Source organism: Eurytemora carolleeae, unplaced genomic scaffold (genome assembly GCF_000591075.1).
Source record: "Eurytemora carolleeae unplaced genomic scaffold, Eaff_2.0 scaffold1416, whole genome shotgun sequence".
NCBI lineage: Eukaryota > Metazoa > Arthropoda > Copepoda > Calanoida > Temoridae > Eurytemora > Eurytemora carolleeae.
Window position 1 is genome coordinate 36,877 of NW_019397302.1, and position 22,542 is coordinate 59,418.

Genomic DNA, 22,542 nt, shown 5'->3' on the forward strand with positions numbered 1-22,542 from the left:
CCAGGAAAACTAAACTATCTACCACAGTATTGATCAGATAAAGGTTTCAAGCCAGGAAAACTAAGCTATCTTCCACAGTATTGATCAGATATAGGTTTCAAGCGAGGAAAGCTAAACTATCTACCACAGTATTAATCAGATATAGGTTTCAAGCCAGGAAAACTAAACTATCTACCACAGTATTGATCAGATAAAGGTTTCAAGCCAGGAAAACTAAGCTATCTACCACAGTATTGATCAGATAAATGTTTCAAGCCAGGAAAACTAAACTATCTACCAGAGTATTGATCAGATAAAGGTTTCAAGCCAGGAAAACTAAACTATCTACACAGTATTGATCAGATATAGGTTTTAAGCCAGGAAAACTAAGCTATCTACCACAGTATTTATTAGATAAATGTTTTAAGGCGCAGTTTTTAATCGGACATGCTATCTATCTATGAATCTATATTAAACAAAAAAGTGGCCTGTACGATTAACAGCAGTTAATTTTAATCCTCTAGTTGTGTAACAATTATAATATTATCTTAATCTAAAATTGAAAACGTGAATGAGACATGCCATTTTCATTTTTTTTAAATGGTGGTTTACTTCGAAATTATAACTGCTGTCTCTTCAAACATGATTTGTTCGATGACTTGGCAAAAATAGTCTTGTTTTTAATTTAAATTTTTCAAGGTTGATAAACTTCAATAAAGCAATAACAATAGCAACCTGACTCATGAAACCCTAATTAGACATGAAACAAAAAAAATGTTTTTTCACATTATTTATTAAATGTTTTATAATTTAGCAAAACAATTGTATTAATATTAAATAGCTAAATTTGACAAATTTTTTGAAGGCACATTTTTTATTTAATACTCTAATATCGACACACTAAATACATTTACAAACGATGGGGGAGCGGGAGAGTTACAAATCAAAGTTACTTAACGCTATTATTCCTAATCCCCATATCTTTGCAACCTGATATTGTAGACCTTTGATATTTCAAACTATGATCGAATTCAGTTTGGTCAAACAACTTAAGTTTTAAATATGCAAGGTTCACACAGTCAGGCTACACAGATATAAAGATTGAAGAATTAGAGTTCGTGGCGAGTTCCTTTTACCTTTTCGCAACGAGAAAAAATGTGTGGCATCTTAAATTAAATTCACGTTTTTTTCCATGTAGATGCATTAAATATAACATTAACAACAACTGTGTTTGAGCTTAATTACCAAGTTAAAACATAATGGTCGTTTCATTTAATGTTTATATTTAATGTCGTCATCAAAATTTTATACCTTTTTGGAAACTCCAATATCAGAATAGCACTCTTGTATGCAATGAAAATAATATTAAATTATGTAATTTGATATTTTCAAATTTTCTTTGGTCTAATCTTCTTTGGTTTTATTTGTTTTCCAGAATTTTTATTTTTAAACCATTCAAAGGAATTTAGTCTTTGGCACAAACTTACATTTTTCAATCTCTATATCTTTGCAACCTGGAGGAGAAAACCTTAATTATTTAAATTATTTCAAAAATTGATTATTGGTTTCACAGAATTCATATCTAATGTCTACAAAATTTGGATGCAAAGATATGGGGATTAGTAAATCAGAGTTTGTGTTTGAGTCAATCCAAGTACGAAAGGTTGTAAAAGGACATTTTTAAAGGAGCAACCAAAAATTAGAATAAAATAGATTTGGGATTGTTTTGAATCATTGGGTATTTAACAATCAACCCAATGGACACTAATGTTTTTGTGTTCCTTTTTATACTGGGGCAAGGTATTTATTCGTGTAGAAATATTCTGGCCCAAAAAAAATGGTTGAACAACAAAAAAGCTTGATTTCTCTTTCATTATTTTTCATGTTAAAATATGTTTGCCAAAAAAATTATTGCTTTCACACTATGAAGGCCTGGGCTTTCCCGTCCACTATCTTTTTTCCTTTTGATATTGGTGGTAGCTTGGAAAATGAACTGTTTAAATCCTGAAACATTTTTTCATTTTGATAAGTTGTCAAATAAATCAATACAGTGAAGACGACTTTATATCTCAATTTTTTATTTCTACCAAGCGCGCTTAGGGTACACATAAAAAAAGAAAGAGAAACGGTGTATTAGCAGATTCCTTTAATGTTGACTGTAAACGTGTAATTTGAAAAAAGAATGTTAGAAAGCAAAACTTAAATGTAAAAATCGTCGTGATTGTATTGATATAAATGCCGACCACTGTATTGTAAAGGATCATCAGCTCACTTGATCAATTAAAAAAACACAATAAAAGTTTACTTATTTTGAAAATTTTTTCAATATTCAAAAATGTGTTTATGAAAAGTTTCTTATTGTAACCCTCTGAACAAATTTTTGAAATTAGAAAACTCCGCTAAGTGCAAATTTTTAATATTTTAAGTGTACTCGGATAAAGCAGTTTTAAGCCTGTACAATACGTTTTGCGTCCATAAAGCTAATATCTTTTGTCAGAGGAAATTTAAAAAAAACAAATGAAAAACGTCCCACTTTTTATATTTTTGCTTTGTATGAAACTTATCTAATGTTTTAAAAAAACGTAACGAAACGTACAATGAAAGTTGGATCAACATATTCTCAAGATAATAAATGTTTTCCTAGATGGGGTTTTTCCTGAATTTTAACTTAGAAAGAAATATTTGTACTCTTGATTCAGACATAATAAACATTTTACTATCCCATTAACTTTATATTTGAAAACTACAGTAGAAACCATGTGTCTTTGGAATAGAAGGACGACATTTAATGGATATTTTAGTATTTAATGCTGTTCTAATAATCTGTCAGTAGCTTGAAAATCTTAAAGTGAAATGAGGTTGTGTGTACTGTGTACTGCACAATTGCTGCGTCTCATGTTCGTTACACTTGCTAATTCAAGTGATAACTTGAGTCGTCTTCATATTCAAAATTTGCATTGGTCCCGCTAGACCGCGTTGGAAATATTCTTCTCGTCTGTAATAATGTTTTAAAAATGTTAGAAATTAAAAAAAATGTTTTCCTTAATTTGTTGCCTCCAATCTCCACTATCCCATATCTCCTTCTCTCCGTCCATCAACACCTTATCCTAGATATTTTTCACTTTTACTTTATATTTAAAATTGACACGTCTGATTCACCGTTCCGTTAACGAAAAGGAGGTTTTCGAAAATTAGCAGAAGAATCCATTAACGAAGGGCATAAACCGTTAATATTTAAACCGTTACCGAAACTGATTAGCCGTTTCTGAAAAAACGGTTGAAATCGAAAACGAAACGATTTTTTTAAACGATTATTTCTTTTTTTCGTTTTTTTCTGCTTAAATTCCATTAAACTTAAAAAACAAACAAAAAAATTACGTGTGTTGATGCTTTAAAATGTCGTCTGTGTTCATAATGTTAAAGATGAAAATAGAGAATAGAGGTAACCTTTGAATTTTGATAAATAAAATTGGAGTTTGTCCAGTCGTAAAATTAGCTGGGTTCTCCTCAGAATAAGATAAATATAGTTGATTTGGATATATAGAAAAGGGTAAATACAGTTCAACTACTAGTGCCGTTAACGATTTTACACGCCGTTAATGCTGTTAATACTACAAAAGACTGTTAACGGTTGAACTGCTAACGATTTTATAACCGTTAACAAATTTTGTTGCCGGTTCGCACCGTTAATACTGAAATAGAACAATAACGGCTGTGCCATTGACAATTTTTTAACAGTGAACGAATTTGTTCACTGTTATAATATGTTCTAATAATGTAATAGACCGTTCCCGAGTGGAGCTGTTGGCGATTGTTGAAAATTTTCCGTTAACGTTGTTAATTAAGATGATATCGTTAACTAACAGTAATTAAAAAAATGCAGTTAACAAAACAAATGTTACGTGTAACTTGCCTTTAAAATTAACGGCTCCCTGAAATTTTAATTTTTTACGGATGGAACTTACTGTTAACGAAACGGTTAGAAAAGATTACTTAGCTAGAGATTTAAAGGCTTGTGTAACCAAAAATGAATGAGATATCATTGTTTTTAACTTTTGTATCAGTGTGCATCATTGTGTTGTGATTTGTAGATGTCTGCTTAATAGACCATCAAAGAAATTCTCAGATTTGTTTTATAAGATTTTAAACGACAATATCTTTCTCATTCTTGCTTAGATAAAGGTTTTAAAAAGTTCCGTTGGAAATTTTATTGATTATTATGAAATCTTTATTTATTGATACAGGGAGATAAATTTACTTGAATTTTAGAGAAATAGAAATTAAGTTATTTATGTCTGTTACGTTGACTCTTCTTCATCAGATAAAATATTTAAAGTGAGACCCGTTAAAAATTGGAACAAGAAGACCACTGTTAGGTTCAAGTTGTGATGATAAATAGTCAAATAACTAAACATGAAACACAGTAATTGTGCAGTGTAAGCAGATACATTTAGGGTTGTTAATCGTTTTTTTGTTTCGTTTTTTTGTTTCGTTTTTTAATCGTTTTCAAAAACAATCGTTTCGTTTTCGGAAAAAACGATGATCGTTAAAAAACAGCCATTTTTTTAAAAAACGAACTTTTTAAATGAACTATCATTTTTTAAAAAGATTGTTTCGTTATCCATTTTTCGTCAAAAAGATCGTTTTTTTAAATCCCTAGGTACATTTAACTTAATAAGTTGATTTTCATAGTACTGATAAAACGATTAGCTTTGGAGCAATATCTAATACATAAAAGATTGCTTAAGCGTAATATTTTTTCTCCACAGTTAGTTGTATGGGTCTCACTTTGTGATAAAAAGCAGTTTTTTATTGTGTTTGTTTTTACCTTTAATGCATCAGGATTGTCTTGCTCTTTCACTTCTCTTCTTTTTTCAGAAATTGCTTTTCTAAAAAAATAAATTTTTCACAAAAAAACTCCATTTTAAATAGCTTTTAAATTTTTATTATTTTTGAGGCGTTATTTCACCCATTATTGACCCAAAACCACAACAATATCTTTGTTTGAGAAAAAAGTGTCCTTGCTTTTTATCCAAAAAGTGAAATTTATTGCGAATTTTTGCAGAAAACGACAATATTTGCTTATTTTTACTCAGATTAAAATTTAAAGATATTCTAGATGGTTATATTGAGAGTTTAACGTTAAAAGTTGAAGAAATCAATAAAAATATTTCTAAAATGAAAAAATTAATTAAGTCACCTGAGAGAAACTTTTCTTTGTTCCTTGGGATCAAGTTGACTAACATTTGGCGCGCTTCCAGACAAGCTCACTCTAATACCGTGCGCGCAATCTTTTTAACGTTACAAAAAAGCTTTATTTGTTTTATGCCAGGTTTGTCCTATTTTGGTCGTTTAGAAACGAATAATGATTATTTTTTTTTAAATAGAAATATATAAAAAAGGCAAAGCTAAGTAAAAAATGTGAAAATTGTTTTTTAAAATCTTTAAAAAGTTGTTTAATCAGAATTTAGTTTGAGAACTTTTGAAAAGTTACAATTTCATGGCACAATTAATCAAAAATTTAAAAAATTTCATTTAGAAAAATGGTCTGATATTTCTTATTAAATGTTTGATAAAATTGAAAAAGAAGTATTTTTGTCTGTTATTTCTTAATTGCGCAGTGGTTCCTTCTGCGCATGTCTATTTGATTTTTTCCAACACGCTCCAGAAAAAGTTTGTCTGTTCTAGAAACAGGAGGCCCAGCTGGGAGAGATTTTACAGAATCACTAGAATGATAACAATAATAAAAATAATTATAATAATAATAATAATAATAATATTAATAATAATAATAATAATAATAATAATAATAATAACAATAATAATAATAATAATAACTGTAACAGTAATAATAATCTTTAATATAAATTCTTGGTACATCTTCTACTATTTACTTTTATTGTCTTAGTGTCTATCTGTCCGTTTGTTGTGATGTTTGTATCCATAAACGACTGAACCTATCGAGCCCAACATTTTATGGCAAATTGCACATGTTTTTTTTTAAACCTGGCCAACGCCATCCATATTCTTCTTAGTAATAATTATAAAGATAAAAATATTTAAATTAAACGATAAAATTAAAATTAACAATAATACAGGTTATTTTTTAAAAGTTATAACTTCGAAAAACTAGTTTTAACAGTGCATACATTTCAATTATAGAAAACATGAATTGAAAATATCTTTATAAAAATAATATTGTTAAGGGCTAATAAAAACTCAATCAAACCTCAAATTGTAAATAAATATCAATTATTATATTTATATATAGAAGTTAAGAGGGCTAATTCTGTTTATAGTTATAAACTTTTCATGAAACATGTTTCATGTTTAGGATTTTTTTTTGTAATTTGAACAAGAAAATTGGAAGAAAAATTGTATACAAAGAAAACATCATTGAAATTCTATCGCAGGCCCCTTTTAATATTTCATAAAACACATCAAGTTTTTTTTGCCTATGGGGACTTCAAAATCTTCTTAATCTTTTTATTCGAGACCTAAAACTTTCATAGAAGACCCTAACATTTGTACTTAGACCATTAAATTTCCATCGGAGACCCCTACACTATAATTTTGATCGGAGACAACAAGCTCTCCATTATGATAGTTAAACCAATTATGTTTGAGTGGTCTCCAATGATATTTGGGTGGTGTCCAATGAAAATTGAATGATATTTAATTATGTTTTGTGATCTCCAATTATATTGTATGGTCTCAAATGATGTTAGGTGGTCTTCAAGGATATGTTGATCTTCAAAGATAGTAGGTGGTCTTTAATGATGTGGTCTACATATGATATTGTGTGATCTACAATGATATGTGTGTGGTCTTCAATGATATTATGTGGTCTCCAATGATATTATGTGGTCTCCAATGATATTACGTGGTCTATAATGATATGTGTGTGGTCTTCAATGATATTATTTGGTTTCAAATGATATTATGTGGTCTCCATTAATATTGTGTGGTGTCCAATGATATGTGTATGGTCTCCAATGATATTTGCGTAGTCTCCAATGATATTAAGTGGTCTCCAATGATATTGTGTGGTCTCCAATAATATTGTGTGGTCTCCAATGATATTTTTGTGGCCTCCAATGATATTGTGTGGTCTCAAATGATATTTGTGTGGTCTCCAATAATATTGTGTGGTCTCCAATGATATTGTGTGGTGTCAAATGATATTTGTTTGGCCTCCAATGTTATTTGTGTGGTCTAAAATGATATTGTGTGGTCTCAAATGATATTTGTGTGGTCTCAAATGATATTTGTGTGGTCTCCAATGATATTTGTGTGGTCTCCAATGATGAGCTAAGTTCTACAATAATAAACTAATTTTTTTATTTAACTTAGGGGTTCAATGAAAATCTGGATTTCTCCGATGGATGGAAATCCTATAGTACCCAAATAATGATGATTTCATACTTATTAAGAAAGAAAAAATAGGTTTTAATTTTTAAGGATGCAGCTGAATAAGGTACAAAATAGTGAATAAACATATAGAAAAATAGATATGTAATGGGAACAATTATAATTCAGAAAACAATTTCAGGGTAAATATTACTCGCTTTATTCAAAACATTATTAAAAAATTACCTCAAATTTGTAAAGTTCTGAAAGGCAGTTTCGTTTTCTGTGCAGGCCATTGTAAAAATGTTTTTTAAGATAAAGATTTAACTTTCACTGATTTCACTTATTTCCTAAGCATTGACAGTTTTTGAAAAATCATTTTAAAGTTTTATCTGAAAAAAATGTTTCAAATACACTGACAGCATTTCTTCTATCCTAGCTGTAATAAATAAAGCAGTAATGTATGTTGATGCTTAAATATGCCTGCAGGAACTTTTCTATCTATCAAGTATCGTTCATCTTGAACGCTTATTCTCGATATCTAATGTGGACACTTTGAAATCTGGGGGATCAAAGCTTAAACCCTGAATTAAAGTTATCCTGCAGGGTATGACCATCAGGGGATATTAAAGATGAATAAAATCAATCTATAGGTCTGGTCTGCATAACTCATAAGATGGAGATCAATATTTAATCCTGAGATTAACAACTCAAAAGTTCTAACTTTAGGTCAATTTCAGTTGGTGACTAGGTGACTCAAGTAATGGCTTGAACTTAAAGAACATAAAATGCAATTGTGCAGTTGAACCAGACCCATTTTACTTTATATTTTGGGTTTGTAACCTGTAAAACCTATTTTACTTTATAAATTGGGTTTGTAACAGGTAAAAATCCATTTTACTTTATAAATTGGGTTTGTAACCAGTAAAAATCCATTTTATTTTATAAATTGGGTTTGCAACTGGTAAAACCCATTTTACTTTATAAATTGGGTTTGTAACAGGTAAACCCCATTTTACTTTATAAATTGGGTTTGCAACTGGTAAAACCCATTTTACTTTATAAATTGGGTTTATAACTGGTAAAACCCATTTTACTTTATAAATTGGAATTGTAACCAGTAAACCCCATTTTACATTATAAATTGGGTTTGTAACTGGTAAACCCCATTTTAATTTATAAATTGGGTTTGTAACCGGTAAAACCCATTTTACTTTATAAATTGGGTTTGTAACTGGTAACACCCATTTTGCTTTATAAATTGGGTTTGTAAATGGTAAAACCCATTTTACTTTATAAATTGGGTATGTAACCGGTAAACCCAATTTACTTTATAAATTGGGTTTGTAACCGGTAAAACCAATTTTACTTCATAGTTTGGGTTTGTAACTGGTAAAACCCATTTTACTTTATAAATTGGGTTTGTAACCGGTAAAACCCATTTTACTTTAAAAATTGGGTTTGTAACCAGCAAAAATCCATTTTACTTTATAAATTGGGTATGGTATGGGCAAAACCCATTTTACTTAATAAATTGGGTTTGTAACCGGTAAAACCCATTTTACTTTAAAAATTGGGTTTGTAACCAGTAAAAATCCGTTTTACTTTATAAATTGGGTTTGCAACTGGTAGGTAAACCCATTTTACTTTATAAATTGGGTTTGTAACTGGTAAACCCATTTTACTTTATAAATTGGGTATGTAACCGGTAAACCCAATTTACTTTATAAATTGGGTTTGTAACCGGTAAAACCAATTTTACTTCATAGTTTGGGTTTGTAACTGGTAAAACCCATTTTACTTTATAAATTGGGTTTGTAACCGGTAAAACCCATTTTACTTAATAAAATGGTTTGTAACAGGTAAACCCATTTTACTTTATAAATTGGGTATGTAACTGGTAAACCCATTTTACTTTATAAATTGGGTTTGTAACTGGTAAACCCCATTTTACTTTATAGATTGGGTTTGTAACTGGTAAAATTGTATTGTATAACATTATCGAATACTCATATAATATGGATAAACATCGTTATACTATATTCCATTTTTTCACGGGGCTTACTTTAAAACCACTATTTTAAAGAAAATCCGCGTAAAATATTTTATAACCTTATACGTAATATAGTGTATGGTGTATGGATAGTGGGTATTTTATTAGATAATTTGAATTTACATGGCTGCGAAAAGATAAAAAAAAAAGATTTCAAACTCCATCAGAGGACTGAATGCGTAATTTCTAGTGATCCTCCAATCTCCATATGCAAAGCTGGTAATGCCAGATTCTAAATGGTACCCTGCAGATATACAGTCTGATCAATGATTAATTATGAATTAAATGAACGGATTGGCTCAGTAACATTTTGCCTAGTACAAGTTCGCCTAGTACACTTTCGCCTAGTACATGTTCGCCTACTAACCTTTTGCCTAGATAACATTTCGCCTAGATAACATTTTGCCTAAACACAGTTTGCCTAGACAACATTTCGCCTAGATAACATTTTGCCTAGATAACATTAGAAGGTAAATTTCGCCTAGATAAATTCACTAAAATTTATAAAGTTCCTCTTTTTTCTCAAGAAATTCAATAAAAAGCAAAACAATGTATTATAATAATGTTTACAAATTTTTTCTTAAAGGGCACTAGCTGTTTGAACAGCGCCAATTATAAACTTTCTGACTACCAGGTCCATTGGAGACATATGAGAAATGTTGATTATCAATTTTGGCTGGTCTGCCTCGTTTGGTTTTCCCAGCCTGAATTAAGGACGTCATGTCGACATCAATGTCAGTAGAAAACTGAATGATTTAAACTACAAAAAAAAAATTGTGAAATTTTTACAGTAAAAATTGCGTATTTTTTGGTTCCAAAAGCTGGTTAATTTTAAAAATGTTAATCTAGGCGAAAATTACTCTCTAATGTTATCTAGGCAAAATGTTATCTAGGCGAAATGTTGTCTAGGCAAAATGTTATCTAGGCAAAATGTTATCTAGGCAAAATGTTATCTAGGCGAACTTGAACTAGGCGAAAGTGTACTAGGCGAACTTGTACTAGGCGAACTTGTACTAGGCAAAATGTTACTGAGCCAACGGATTATTTTCAATTATGGGTTTTCTACAGAAGTGGCTTGCGCATTTCTACTGCAAGAAAAAATCAAGCAAATATCAGAATAAAACACTTTTAATCCTGGAAAACCGACAATATCTTCCACATTATTGATTGCAGATAAAGTTTTCTAGGGAACCATTGTAAATCTGGAATTGGCATTTTTGAATGGATAGGAAATTATGCATACAGTTTTTTCAATAGGAGAATTATATTCCAATAAATGGATCCGGAATAATGAAATATATTCCAATAAATGGATCCGGAATAATGAATTATATTCTAATAAATGGATCCGGAATAATAAATTATATTCCAATAAATGGATCCGGAACTATAATAGTGTTTTAAATTTTTTGCAACCGTTTCTGCTCAATCTGCAAAGTCTATTTCTCAAACTAAAATTCCGACAGAACAATGAGTGGTCCCCATGTGTAGGAGTCTGGCAAGAAATTATCATCATTGGGGTAATATTGGAGACGTCTCATTGGAGACCTCCAGATTTCATTGGAGACCCCTTGATTTACGTTGGAGGCCCCCTAGATTTTCAGTGGAGACAACTAGATGGGGGTCGCCAATAAAAATTGGGAATTAAAAAAGAAATTTGGGGGCTTAAAACAAAATGTTAGGGGTCTGAAATGAAAATCTTGGGGTCTCCATTCTCCAATGCAAATTGGGAGTTTAAAACGAAACGTTTGGGGTCTACAATTAAAATCATTCGGGTCTCCAATAGTACTCCCATGATGATGATTTCTCTTCTGAGACTCCCCATGAAACTATCACAACCACAAATAGGAAAAAAAGTATCTGTCAAAAACGGGTGAAGCAAGAAAATAGTGTAGCGTACTGTGTCTACATTCGATATAGACTAAAGAATGTGTGTATATATATTGGGATGGAAACGAAGGTTGGAAAGCCTGGATATTTTGATATATAGATATATATAAATATATATCTATATATTTATATAATGAATATATGAGAACCAGGCATAAATCCGCGAAAGTATACGGCATTGCTGATACAGTGAACACACAAACCAGCCTCGGGACAAATCTTATTAATTTGTAATCAATAATTTAATAATGTGCAATGTGCAGCCTTTGTGCTAATGTAGGTCAAAATTGAAAACATTTAAAGCAGTAAAACAAAAAAAGTTTTTAAAACCAAAGCAACCAGTGGTTCTTGCTACAAACCCTGATTTGCTAATCCACTTAAAGAGAGTGACCGGCAATGTATGGAAGTTGACCTGAGAATTTTCGCGAAATGATTTACCCTTTCGGCTAGAAACCCTACTGTTAACCCAAAATGTAAAAAGTAATAAAAACTAACTCACACTGGACTAACCAGGACGAACAAAATTTAGTTCCATCTTTTTTTTTAATTCAAACGCGTGTTGGTCTATAATTCAACAACCTTAAAACTCAAGAAGTTATACTTAAATAATAATTAAAACCCATTGGCGTCAAAAAAAAAGTAAAAATGAGAAAAGGCTTGCTGAGATAAGAACCGAACTGTTAGATCCGCGTGATATCGCAGCTCTATAATGCATACAATTTTTAATTACGTGTACACTAAAGTGTAGATATGATCATACGGGAGAATAATTTTTCTTGTTTATACGCCATTAATATTTTTCAAGATTCCAATTGTTATTTTTCGTTCATATCAATTTGGAAAATAAGATTTATGCATGGGCCGGGAATATATGAAAATATCGAAAAAATCTAAATATCAATTGGACCATGATCCAAATATAAATCAATTGTATTATAGCATTTAAGAAACGAAGTAGGTTGTATCTAAAAATGTATGACAACTACAGTGGTAATTGGTAAGCCATCTTTTAAACACAATAACGACGACTTTTTTATTTAAGTTTTGATTGTTTTACAAGTTACAAGTTTACAAATAATCTAAGAGAAGCTTTTTTATTGACAGCTTCTCTCTATTTCCCTGTTTATTTGTATCCATTCAAAGCTTAATATACAGAGCGTTCCATATCATATAATCTCAAAGCTTTAACGCAAAAATACGAAATTTGTATGGCACTTTGCGCTGTGAACCCCATTAATTTTGTAATAACCGTAACATTAAAAACGCCGTTAATAAAAATGAGATCGTTAAATAATGGTAATTTAAAAAAAACGGAATATGTGGTTACCGGAACAAACGTTCCGTTCTTACCTTTAAAATGAACAGCTAACTGAATTTTTTATTTTTAACGGTTGGAACTAACTGGTAACAAACGGCTAGAAAAAGTTAGAACATGCCCAGCCCTACCTCCTACCTCCTAAAATCCAACCCTATTCTACTTCACGAGCAGATATATAACGGAACTACTTTATTGTGGAATCTTAATAAAAACTCTTAGAGAGAGATCATCATTGGTATCATGGGTGTTCCTTTCCTAGAGGGTACACCTAAACCATCTTGAACCTACTAAAAAGCATTTAAGGCTAGGAGGTCTTCTAAAATGTCTTTCTAAATTACTGGAGACAATTTTACATGTAACTCAATTCAGTTAACAAAGGTCAGCAATAAACCTGAATAGAGTTTATTGGACTATACAGAGATTTAAGGGAAATCAAACACAACTGGAATAAATGCAGAAACTCGAGCTGAGATTTAAATACTACAAATTGCCTGGTCAGCTACCGAAACTGCATATTTTCCATCCTGGTGGGAGGGGAGGGGGTGCAATTCTGCTAATCTAACGCAGCATAGCAGCACAGCCAGAAAAGAAGAATATTGAAAAATTATTATCTATTCTGCATTAAACTCATGTATCAATAAATTTGTTTTATAAAACTCTGGAGAAAAAAATTGTTAAAAGCTCTGGTAATTAACTCTCAGGACACTATAACTACTCAATGGGAGGGATATCAATAAACACTCAGGACACTAATTACTCAATTGGGAGTGATTATTCATTAAGTTTTTAAAATCAAAAACATCAAAAAATGTTAATATTTATGAAAGTGCCCCAAACATTTCCATCAAAATATAAATCGTTAATCATTTCAAATTTTAAATCTTTCTCTAAACTTATATTTAGATATGAAAAAATGCTTCTATTCAGCTTGATACAATACCGTTACAATAATGTCTTAAATTATATATATAATTAGCTCAACCCCAAATAGCCAAGCAAGATAATTGTTTCAGCATTCAAACAGTCAAACAATAGTGTTTCAAACAAAGACCAAACCAAACATCATGGCTACTTCTTTAATTAAGCCAAACAAAACTTCTCAACCCAACCCAAACAATTTAGCTGCTTGTTTCACCAAACTAAACCAAACTTTTTTATCCAAACCAAACAACATTGTTGTTTCTTAAGCCAAACCAAACAATATGGCTACTTATCTAAAACAAACAAAACAATTACTTTTCCGCAAAAACATCCCAGTAATAAATTATTCCTACAGGATCTTCATATTTATAACAATCACCAAGGAAGAAGTAAGAAAGGTTAAGCAATTTCTTGCATTTTATGCCAAATCTATTTAGAATGGTTTAGACATTTTTTATATTTAATTCCTCTTGTTTTTAAGTAAACCTTGGCAGGGGGGAAGCTGAGTTTAGTGAAGAAGAGAAGAAAATTGTCGCAGATTTTTTTCAGCAATGCATTATGGATATTCAACTAAACAAAGCTAGAGAAAGCAATTGTTAAATGTCGTTTTCCAAAGATTTGTATTAAATAATCTTAGACTCAAAAAACACTACCCATAACTTACCAAGTTATATACTTTTGAATAAATGACAAAGTTCCTAAAGGCAGACTCCCGAAAGATAAACAAATATGGTAAAAATCCTTGGACTTGAAAGATAGTTTTCTTATGGAAGATTAAGTTTTGCATTCTACTCTTCTTCAGTAAAGACATATCCATCATGGAATAATGATAAATATAAAATATTCATTCTCTTTATTTGTCAGAAATTACAATATCTATTATCTATACATTTAATTGATTTCAAGCCATACTTCATTTCTTCTATTAATAATAACATTAGGTCCGCTGTAACCTGCTGTCCACAATGGAACATCAGCCACTCCTAGTCCCTCTGCAAATGCCAATTCATAAAGTTCTGCTGCCTGAATAGCAAACTCAATATCGCTGTTGACAAAACCTCCAAACGTCTTGGCTGCTACTTTTATTGGGGCTCTCTCTTCAATATAAACAGCTGAATCCAAGGGTAGAGGGGTATTCTCCTGTAGATTGGATAGGATATAAAAGGATAAAGTAAAATTACTCTCACAGTTTGGTCCTTCTCCTGGTAATATTCTAAAACTTACAGGAGCAGTCATAGGTATTTTCATTCCTTCTGAGTTTTGGCCATCAATGTAGTTAAATAATTGGAAGAAGGCCTTTTGTTGTTCAGGAGAATCATGGACGGTGATTGAGAAGACGTCAATGGAAACCCATTTAGTGGCAGGGAACTCTCTCTCCTCCCAGCCTTGATGCTCTTTCAAGACTGTGTAAGGTGCTTCCTCGGTTTCTCCTGCAACTGAGCTAATGTAAAGAGCTATGAGTATAAGCATTCGGGACGCCATTCTGAGGAATACTGATAAAAAAATGAAGTTCAAATCATTTTTATACTAGCTATGTGATTATGTAACTGATGTTTACTTAACATAATTATGTGGGCAGTTAAGCAAATTTTCAGGATCAAAGATCATCATGTTGTTTCTGATAGATGTTTCACCTGTAGAGAGGTTATACTGCAAGTAGTTTTTGAAAAAATTAATTGGTCTTTTAAAAAGAACCAACCAAATACTATGAACTAAAGAAGGTTCTGAGATTTGAAACAGTATTCTGTTAAAGTCTCCTTTTATCAAACGATATAAAAATTTTATTTCAGAAAATATATAAGAAAAACTAGCCTCAAAATAAACAGACATTTTTAAAAGATATTTTTTGGTTTCTTTTAATCATTCTTTTCTCATGGTAAAATCATAGTTTAGGGAAAGGTATTGTTTTGTAAAAAACAATTTTAATGTTTATAAAACTTCTCAATTTTGTGTTGAACGTTTAAGAAATCAAAAAAACCTGAAGACTGTTTAACTAACTGGATAGAGATTTCAAGTTTGCATATCAAAAAGTGTACTGCAAAAAAATACAGAACACACTGATAGTTTAGTTAAGGGTGCCCCCCCCCCATATTCTACCGTAAAAGTAGTAACAAACTAAAATTTAGAACTTACCCCCTAAAAGTAAATGTACTGTAAAAACAATTAAAATATTTATCATCCTTATGGACAATCCATGGATGAGATTCACCAAAACGATAACCATCAACTTATTAGGTACAAATTGGACTCAAAAAGTTCGTAGTAAGATTTTGACTCCACTGGAGACCACCGGAGGGATTTTATTTTCACTGGAGGGGTTTCAAAAAATGCTTTTCACAATTTAAAACAGAATTATAAACCCCTAGGAAGGATAGCTGAATCCCTCCAGTGGAAATTTAACCCCCCACGAAGGACATCTGAATCCCTCCAGTGGAATTATAAACCCCCAGGAAGGATATCTGAATCCCTCCAGTGGAATTATAAACCCCTAGGAAAGAGAAAGATATCTGAATCTCTCCATGGGAATTATAAACCCCTAGGAAGGATAACTGAATCCCTCCGGTGGAATTATAACCCCCCTGGAAGGACATATAAATCCCTCCAGTGGAATGTAAATCACCCTGCGTAAAGTTTTGAATTGTAAAAAGCATTTTTTCAAACCCCTCCAGTAAAAAAGAATTCCCTCCGGTGGTCTCCAGTGGAGTCAAAATCTTACTACGAACTTCTGTGACTCTAAAAATTGTAAAGTAAAATTTACCTCTGGGCTGTTGACAGCAAATATTTATAATTATAAACCTAATAACTCTATTTGAACTTTGTTTTCATCCAAATTAATTCATGATCAGGTCAAAAACATTTGTATTTCAGTTTGGGGGAGTCATCTAAAAACTGTATCAGAGGGTGTTCTATTTCACAAATAACATTTGAAAAATTTACAATGTCTTGCTTATTTTTTCAAACTCGTTATAGAATAATTAAAACAAAAAAATCTGAGGAACTAAGGGATCCAAATTTAATTTACAATTTTCTTAATTTTGGGCAAACTTAACTGTTTTGAGGTACATATTTAAGTAATCTGAATTATACTGGCCAAAAAAAATAGTGGGTTTTTAGAACCTTCGTTTTATCATGGAGACAGAGGGATGTGCTGTAGCAAGGAGTATGAAATATTATGGACCAGGATTTATTAACCTTCTTATAATATGATTAGATTTTTGCTGACTTTAAGGTCTTCTCACTTGGAAAAGAATGTTTTTCATCTTTTTGCAAAACCAATGGCGTTACTTTACAACAACAAATAAACCATTTTTTTTTAAATAAAAACAAAATCCCCAAAAAACTCTGTTTAGCATAATACAGTCTACTTTTTGTTCCTAAATATACCTAATCTTTGCACATTTCTCCTTCAGTTTATGAGAATTGAAACGTCCACATTTCAGATTTTTTTTAAATGGAGAACCATCAGCAAATTAGATGAGACAAAACCAGTCAAACCCTGCTTCATGTTTTTCCACACTCCCTTGTCATAGGTAATGCAACCGCAAGGTAAAAAGTTGTTATCTGTTATGTAAAAATCAAACTATGAAACAACTAATACAAACGAATTAAGCATGTTATTTACATAGTGATGGAAAATTTGAAAAAGTTTTGAAAACTTTATAACTCACCAAACCGAGACAAAGGTAAGCAAAAGCTTTGCTAGTAGAATAAAGGTTTCCAGGTTTTTATATGGATACATGGTTTCCAGGTTTATATATGGTACCATGGTTTCCAGGTTTATATATGGTAACATGGTTTCCGAATTTAAATATGGATGAATTGTTTCCAGGTTTATATAAGAATAAATGGTTTCAAGGTTGATATATGGTAACATGGTTTCCAGGTTTATATATTGTAACATGGTTTCCAGGTTTATATACAGTTACATGGTTTCCAGGTTTATATATGGTTATATGGTTTCCAGGTTTATATATAGTAACATGGTTTCCAAATTTAAAAATGGTTACATGGTTTACAGGTTTATATATGGTTACATGGTTTCCAGGTTTATATATGGTTATATGGTTTCCAGGTTTACATATTGTAACATGGTTTCCAGGTTTAAATATGGTTACATGGTTTCCAGGTTTATATATTGGTACATGGTTTCCAGGTTTATATATGGTTACATGGTTTCCAGTTTTTATATATTGTAACATGGTTTCCAGGTTTATATATGGTAACATGGTTTCCAAATTTAAATATGGTAACATGGTTTCCAGGTTTATATATGGTTACAGGGTTTCCATTTTATAAATGGTTGCATGGTTTTCAGATTTATATATGGTTACATGGTTTCCAGGTTTATATATGGTTACATGGTTTCCAGGTTTATATATAGTTATATGGTTTCCAGGTTTAAATATTGTAACATGGTTTCCAGGTTTAAATATAGTTACATGGTTTCCAGATTTATATATGGTGACAGGGTTTCCAGTTTTATATATGGTTGCATGGTTTTCAGATTTAAATATGGTTACATGGTTTCCAGGTTTATATATGGTTACCTGAAAACTATGTGACCATCTATAAACCTGGAAACCATGTTACCATATATAAACCTGGAAACCATGTAACCATATATAAACTGGGAAATCCCGTAACCATATATAAACCTGGAAGCCATGTAACCATATATAAACCTGGAAACCATGTAACCATATTTAGAACTTGAGTAATGAAAGAAGAAATTTGAAATGTGAAAGAAAAACTTTGATGCCTGATCATAGATAAATAAATAAACATAGATAGCTTATGTACGCAAAATCACCAAGAATTGCACAGTCCGCGAACTTATACTTCTAGGGGTCAAAGTGTACTTTAATGATAGGCGGGGTGGTTTGGTGTTTTAATGGATTTCACAATAGAGTGTAAAATAACTCAAGATGGAACTATTTGAACAACAATATTTCACTGAGCAATATATCATATTGACGAGAACTGAAGAGGGACATGAGAAGGACTAAACTAACTTAAATTTCTCTCTACAGAACTCATGTACACCACAAGTACTCAATGACATAAGAACAGCCAATGTTCACAACCGACCTAGGTAATCTATATAATAGGAATATCTTTTAAACATCTCTGTACATTTATATCTTTCAAGATGAAAAATGTCATCTTATGCGCAATCTATCTTTATCTATGTGCCTGATGCAAAAGACCAAAATTGCATTTTCTAGAGTGTACATGAAATTTCAGTTTTTCTATAACAACCTAAAGTGTGCTTTTAAGTTATGTTTATTATCAAGACTAATTTTTATAATTTCAGACTACCTCTAGGTCATAGTCTGCCATTTTTCGAAGTTATTGAATTGTAAGTTTCTACTTTTATAAGAGTTTTCTTTTAAACATAAACAACCATTTATAATGTTAATCACAATTGATGATCTATTTAAAGAACTGTCCTGTTTAGCTATAGTCCATATTTTCTTTGCATACTGGTTAACTTGTGCATGCTCAAACTGCCCAAGATTTAAGTTTAGTAGTTAAAATTAACACAAGTTCTTAGTTTTTTTTGCAGAGTTTCCATTTTTTCACAATCATTATAGTTCTGTAAATGATAAACTCATAAATATCTTTGAATAAGATGCTTTCTTAAACAAACTAAGAAAAATCTGCAATCCACAAGCTACACAGAAAAAGCCCTTTTATGTTTTTTTTTTCTTCAATCATCTTTCTCCTCCTCCTCCCGCTCCTCCATCTTGTATCCCTTCTTCCCTACCTTCTCCCTTTTCTCCCATCCCCCCCTCCACCCCCAACAATGCAGTACGGTTAAGAGAGCAATGCAGTACAGAAAATTAAGGATTTGTTGCTAGGGTTCCTAACTGCTGAGCGTACAAAATTTGGGTGTGTTTGTGTATTTAGGTATTCAGGTAATTAGGTATTCAAGTAGGGATGCATGAGCTTTACAATAATGACACATGAATTGTTTCTGTAACTTCTACCTACTTTTGTATAGTTTACTTATGGAAGATTAAGTTTTGCAATCTACACTGTTTCAGGAAAGACATACCCATCATGGAATAATGATAAATATAAAATATTCATTCTCTTTATTTGTCAGAAATTACAATATCTATTATCTATAGATTTAATTGATTTCAAGCCATACTTCATTTCTTCTATTAATAATAACATTAGGTCCGCTGTAACTTGCTGTCCACAATGGAACATCAGCCACTCCTAGTCCCTCTGCAAATGCCAATTCATAAAGTTCTGCTGCCTGAATAGCAAACTCAATATCGCTGTTGACAAAACCTCCAAACGTCTTGGCTGCTACTTTTATTGGGGCTCTCTCTTCAATATAAACAGCTGAATCCAAGGGTAGAGGGGTATTCTCCTGTAGATTGGATGGGATATAAAAGGATAAAGTAAAATTACTCTCACAGTTTGGTCCTTCTCCTGGTAATATTCTAAAACTTACAGGAGCAGTCATAGGTATTTTCATTCCTTCTGAGTTTTGGCCATCAATGTAGTTAAATAATTGGAAGAAGGCCTTTTGTTGTTCAGGAGAATCATGGACGGTGATTGAGAAGACGTCAATGGAAACCCATTTAGTGGCAGGGAACTCTCTCTCCTCCCAGCCTTGATGCTCTTTCAAGACTGTGTAAGGTGCTTCCTCGGTTTCTCCTGCAACTGAGCTAATGTAAAGAGCTATGAGTATAAGCATTCGGGACACCATTCTGAGGAATACTGATAAAAACATGAAGTTCAAATCATTTTTATACTAGCTATGTGATTATGTAACTGATGTTTACTTAACATAATTATGTAGACAATTAAGCAAATTTTGTAACAGTATTCTGTGAAAGTCTCCTTTTATCAAATAATATAAAGATTTTATTTTAAGAGAAAATATATAAGAAAAACTAGGCTCAAAATAAACAGGCATTTTTAAAAGATTATTTTTGGTTTGTTTTAATCATTCTTTTCTCATGGTAGGGAAGGTAATGTTTAGCAAAAAAACTATTTTTATGTTTGTAAAACTTTTCAATTTTGCGGTTTCTTTTTGGCAGAAAACGCTCACGCTGGGAAATGGGGGGTTTCTATAAAGGCAGAAACCTCCCATTTTCCTAAATGCCAGTTTCAATGGTGAGAAAGTTTTAGAGTTCCCCAACTGTTCACTGTATACAAACTAAACTTAGTTTAAAATAACTAACCCAGTGGGAAAATGCTGTTGTTATTAAGCAAGATTGTGTAACACTCTTTAAGATTCCTGGTCTATACTGAATACTGATGTTTTAAAAGATTTGTTGATGTCCCAGAATACTTAAATGGCAAATTTTAAAAAAGGTAAAAAAATTACAATATAAAAAATAATTGTGATACACAAAATTTTCTTTTTCTCTCCCATTAAACTATTGTTTTGATTACCTAGGCTACCAGTGTTTATTAATTTAAAGATAAGCGTTACAGTGTGTGCTGTATTTGTACTTTATTTTCATGACAAACCTGCGTAGGTCGTCAGCAATAATTATTTAAGGGCAGACCTGCAAAAAATATTTCAAAAGGCGTTTTCAATTATTTCACACATTTTTTTAGATTTGAATATGTCTATATATATATCATTTAATAAAGCTCTTCATTCATATGCATTCTTTGACTGTAGCTGGCCACACGGTTAATATGGTCGATTCAAGACGTTTTTTTAAGAAACCAGCCAAACCTCCGCCCTAGGATTATGAATGAAACCTCCACCCTATGCTTATGAATGAAACCTCCACCATAGGATTGTGCATGAAACCAGTCAACCCTCCACCGTAGGACTGTGAATGAAACCAGCCAACCATCCACCATAGAATTGTGAATGAAACCAGCAAACTCTCCACTGTAGGATTGTGAATAAAACCAGTCAACCCTCCACCATAGGATTGTGAATGAAACCAGCCAACCATCCACCATAGAATTGTGAATGAAACCAGCAAACTCTCCACCGTAGGATTGTGAATAAAACCAGCCAACCCTCCACCGTAGGATTGTGAATGAAACCAGCCAACTCTCCACCTTAGGATTGTGAATGAAATTAGCCAACCCTCCACCATGGAATTGTGCATGAAACCAGTCAATCCTCCACCGTAGGATTGTGAATGAAACCAGCAAACTCTCCACCATAGGATTGTGCATGAAACCAGCCAACCCTCCACCGTAGGATTGTGAATGAAACCAGCCAACTCTCCATCATAGGCTTGTGCATGAAACCAGCCAACCCTTCACCATAGAATTGTGAATGAAACCAGTCAATCCTCCATCGTAGGATTGTGAATAAAACCAGCAAACTCTCCACCATAGGATTGTGCATGAAACCAGCCAACCCTCCACAAAAGAATTGTGAATGATACCAGTCTACCCTACACCATAGGATTGTGCATGAAACCAGAAAACTCTTTACCATAGGATAGTGAATGAAACCAGTCAACTCTCCATCGTAGGATTGTGAATGAAACCAGCCAACCCTCCACCATAGAATTGTGAATGAAACCAGCAAACTCTACACTTTATGATTGTGAATGAAACCAGCAAACTCTCCACCATAGAATTGTGAATGAAACCAGCAAATCTTCACCTTAGGATTGTGCATGAAACCAGCCAACCCTCCACCGTAGGATTGTGAATGAAACCAGCCAACCCTCCACCGTAGGATTGTGAATGAAACCAGCCAACCCTCCACCATGGAATTGTGCATGAAACCAGCCAACCCTACACCGTATAATTTTTAATGAAACCAGCAAACTCTCTACCATAGGATTGTGAACAAAACCAGCAAACTCTCCACCATAGGATTGTGCATGAAACCAGCCAACCCTAAAGCGTAGGATTGTGAATAAAACCAGCCAACCCTCCACCATAGGATTGTGCATGAAACCAGTCAACCCTCCTCCGTAGGATTGTGAATGAAACCAGCCAACCATCCACCATAGAATTGTGAATGAAACCAGCCAACCCTCCACCATATAATTGTGAATGAAACCAGCCAACTGTCCACCTT

General features: G+C 32.2%; 3 protein-coding genes across 3 annotated transcripts; all 3 read right to left on the reverse strand.

The window, feature by feature from the left end:
- Positions 1-1,835: 1,835 nt before the first annotated feature.
- On the reverse strand, positions 1,836-7,737 carry LOC111713378 (uncharacterized). Its single transcript, XM_023488227.1, has 6 exons — positions 7,576-7,737; positions 5,607-5,705; positions 5,180-5,251; positions 4,808-4,868; positions 3,021-3,086; positions 1,836-1,983 (listed from the first exon to the last, which is right to left on the reverse strand). Exons 1-6 carry the CDS (start codon positions 7,623-7,625, stop codon positions 1,897-1,899), a joined length of 435 nt encoding a protein of 144 aa, XP_023343995.1. The 5' UTR covers positions 7,626-7,737; the 3' UTR covers positions 1,836-1,896.
- Positions 7,738-14,349: 6,612 nt separating this feature from the next.
- LOC111713379 (heme-binding protein 2) lies at positions 14,350-14,993 on the reverse strand. The gene has a single exon (XM_023488228.1). The coding sequence runs from the start codon at positions 14,991-14,993 to the stop codon at positions 14,403-14,405; it is 591 nt and encodes a 196-aa protein (XP_023343996.1). The 3' UTR covers positions 14,350-14,402.
- A 4,599-nt stretch (positions 14,994-19,592) lies between these two features.
- Positions 19,593-20,238, reverse strand: LOC111713380 (heme-binding protein 2). The gene has a single exon (XM_023488229.1). It carries the CDS (start codon positions 20,236-20,238, stop codon positions 19,648-19,650), a length of 591 nt encoding a protein of 196 aa, XP_023343997.1. The 3' UTR covers positions 19,593-19,647.
- Between the last annotated feature and the right edge of the window lie 2,304 nt (positions 20,239-22,542).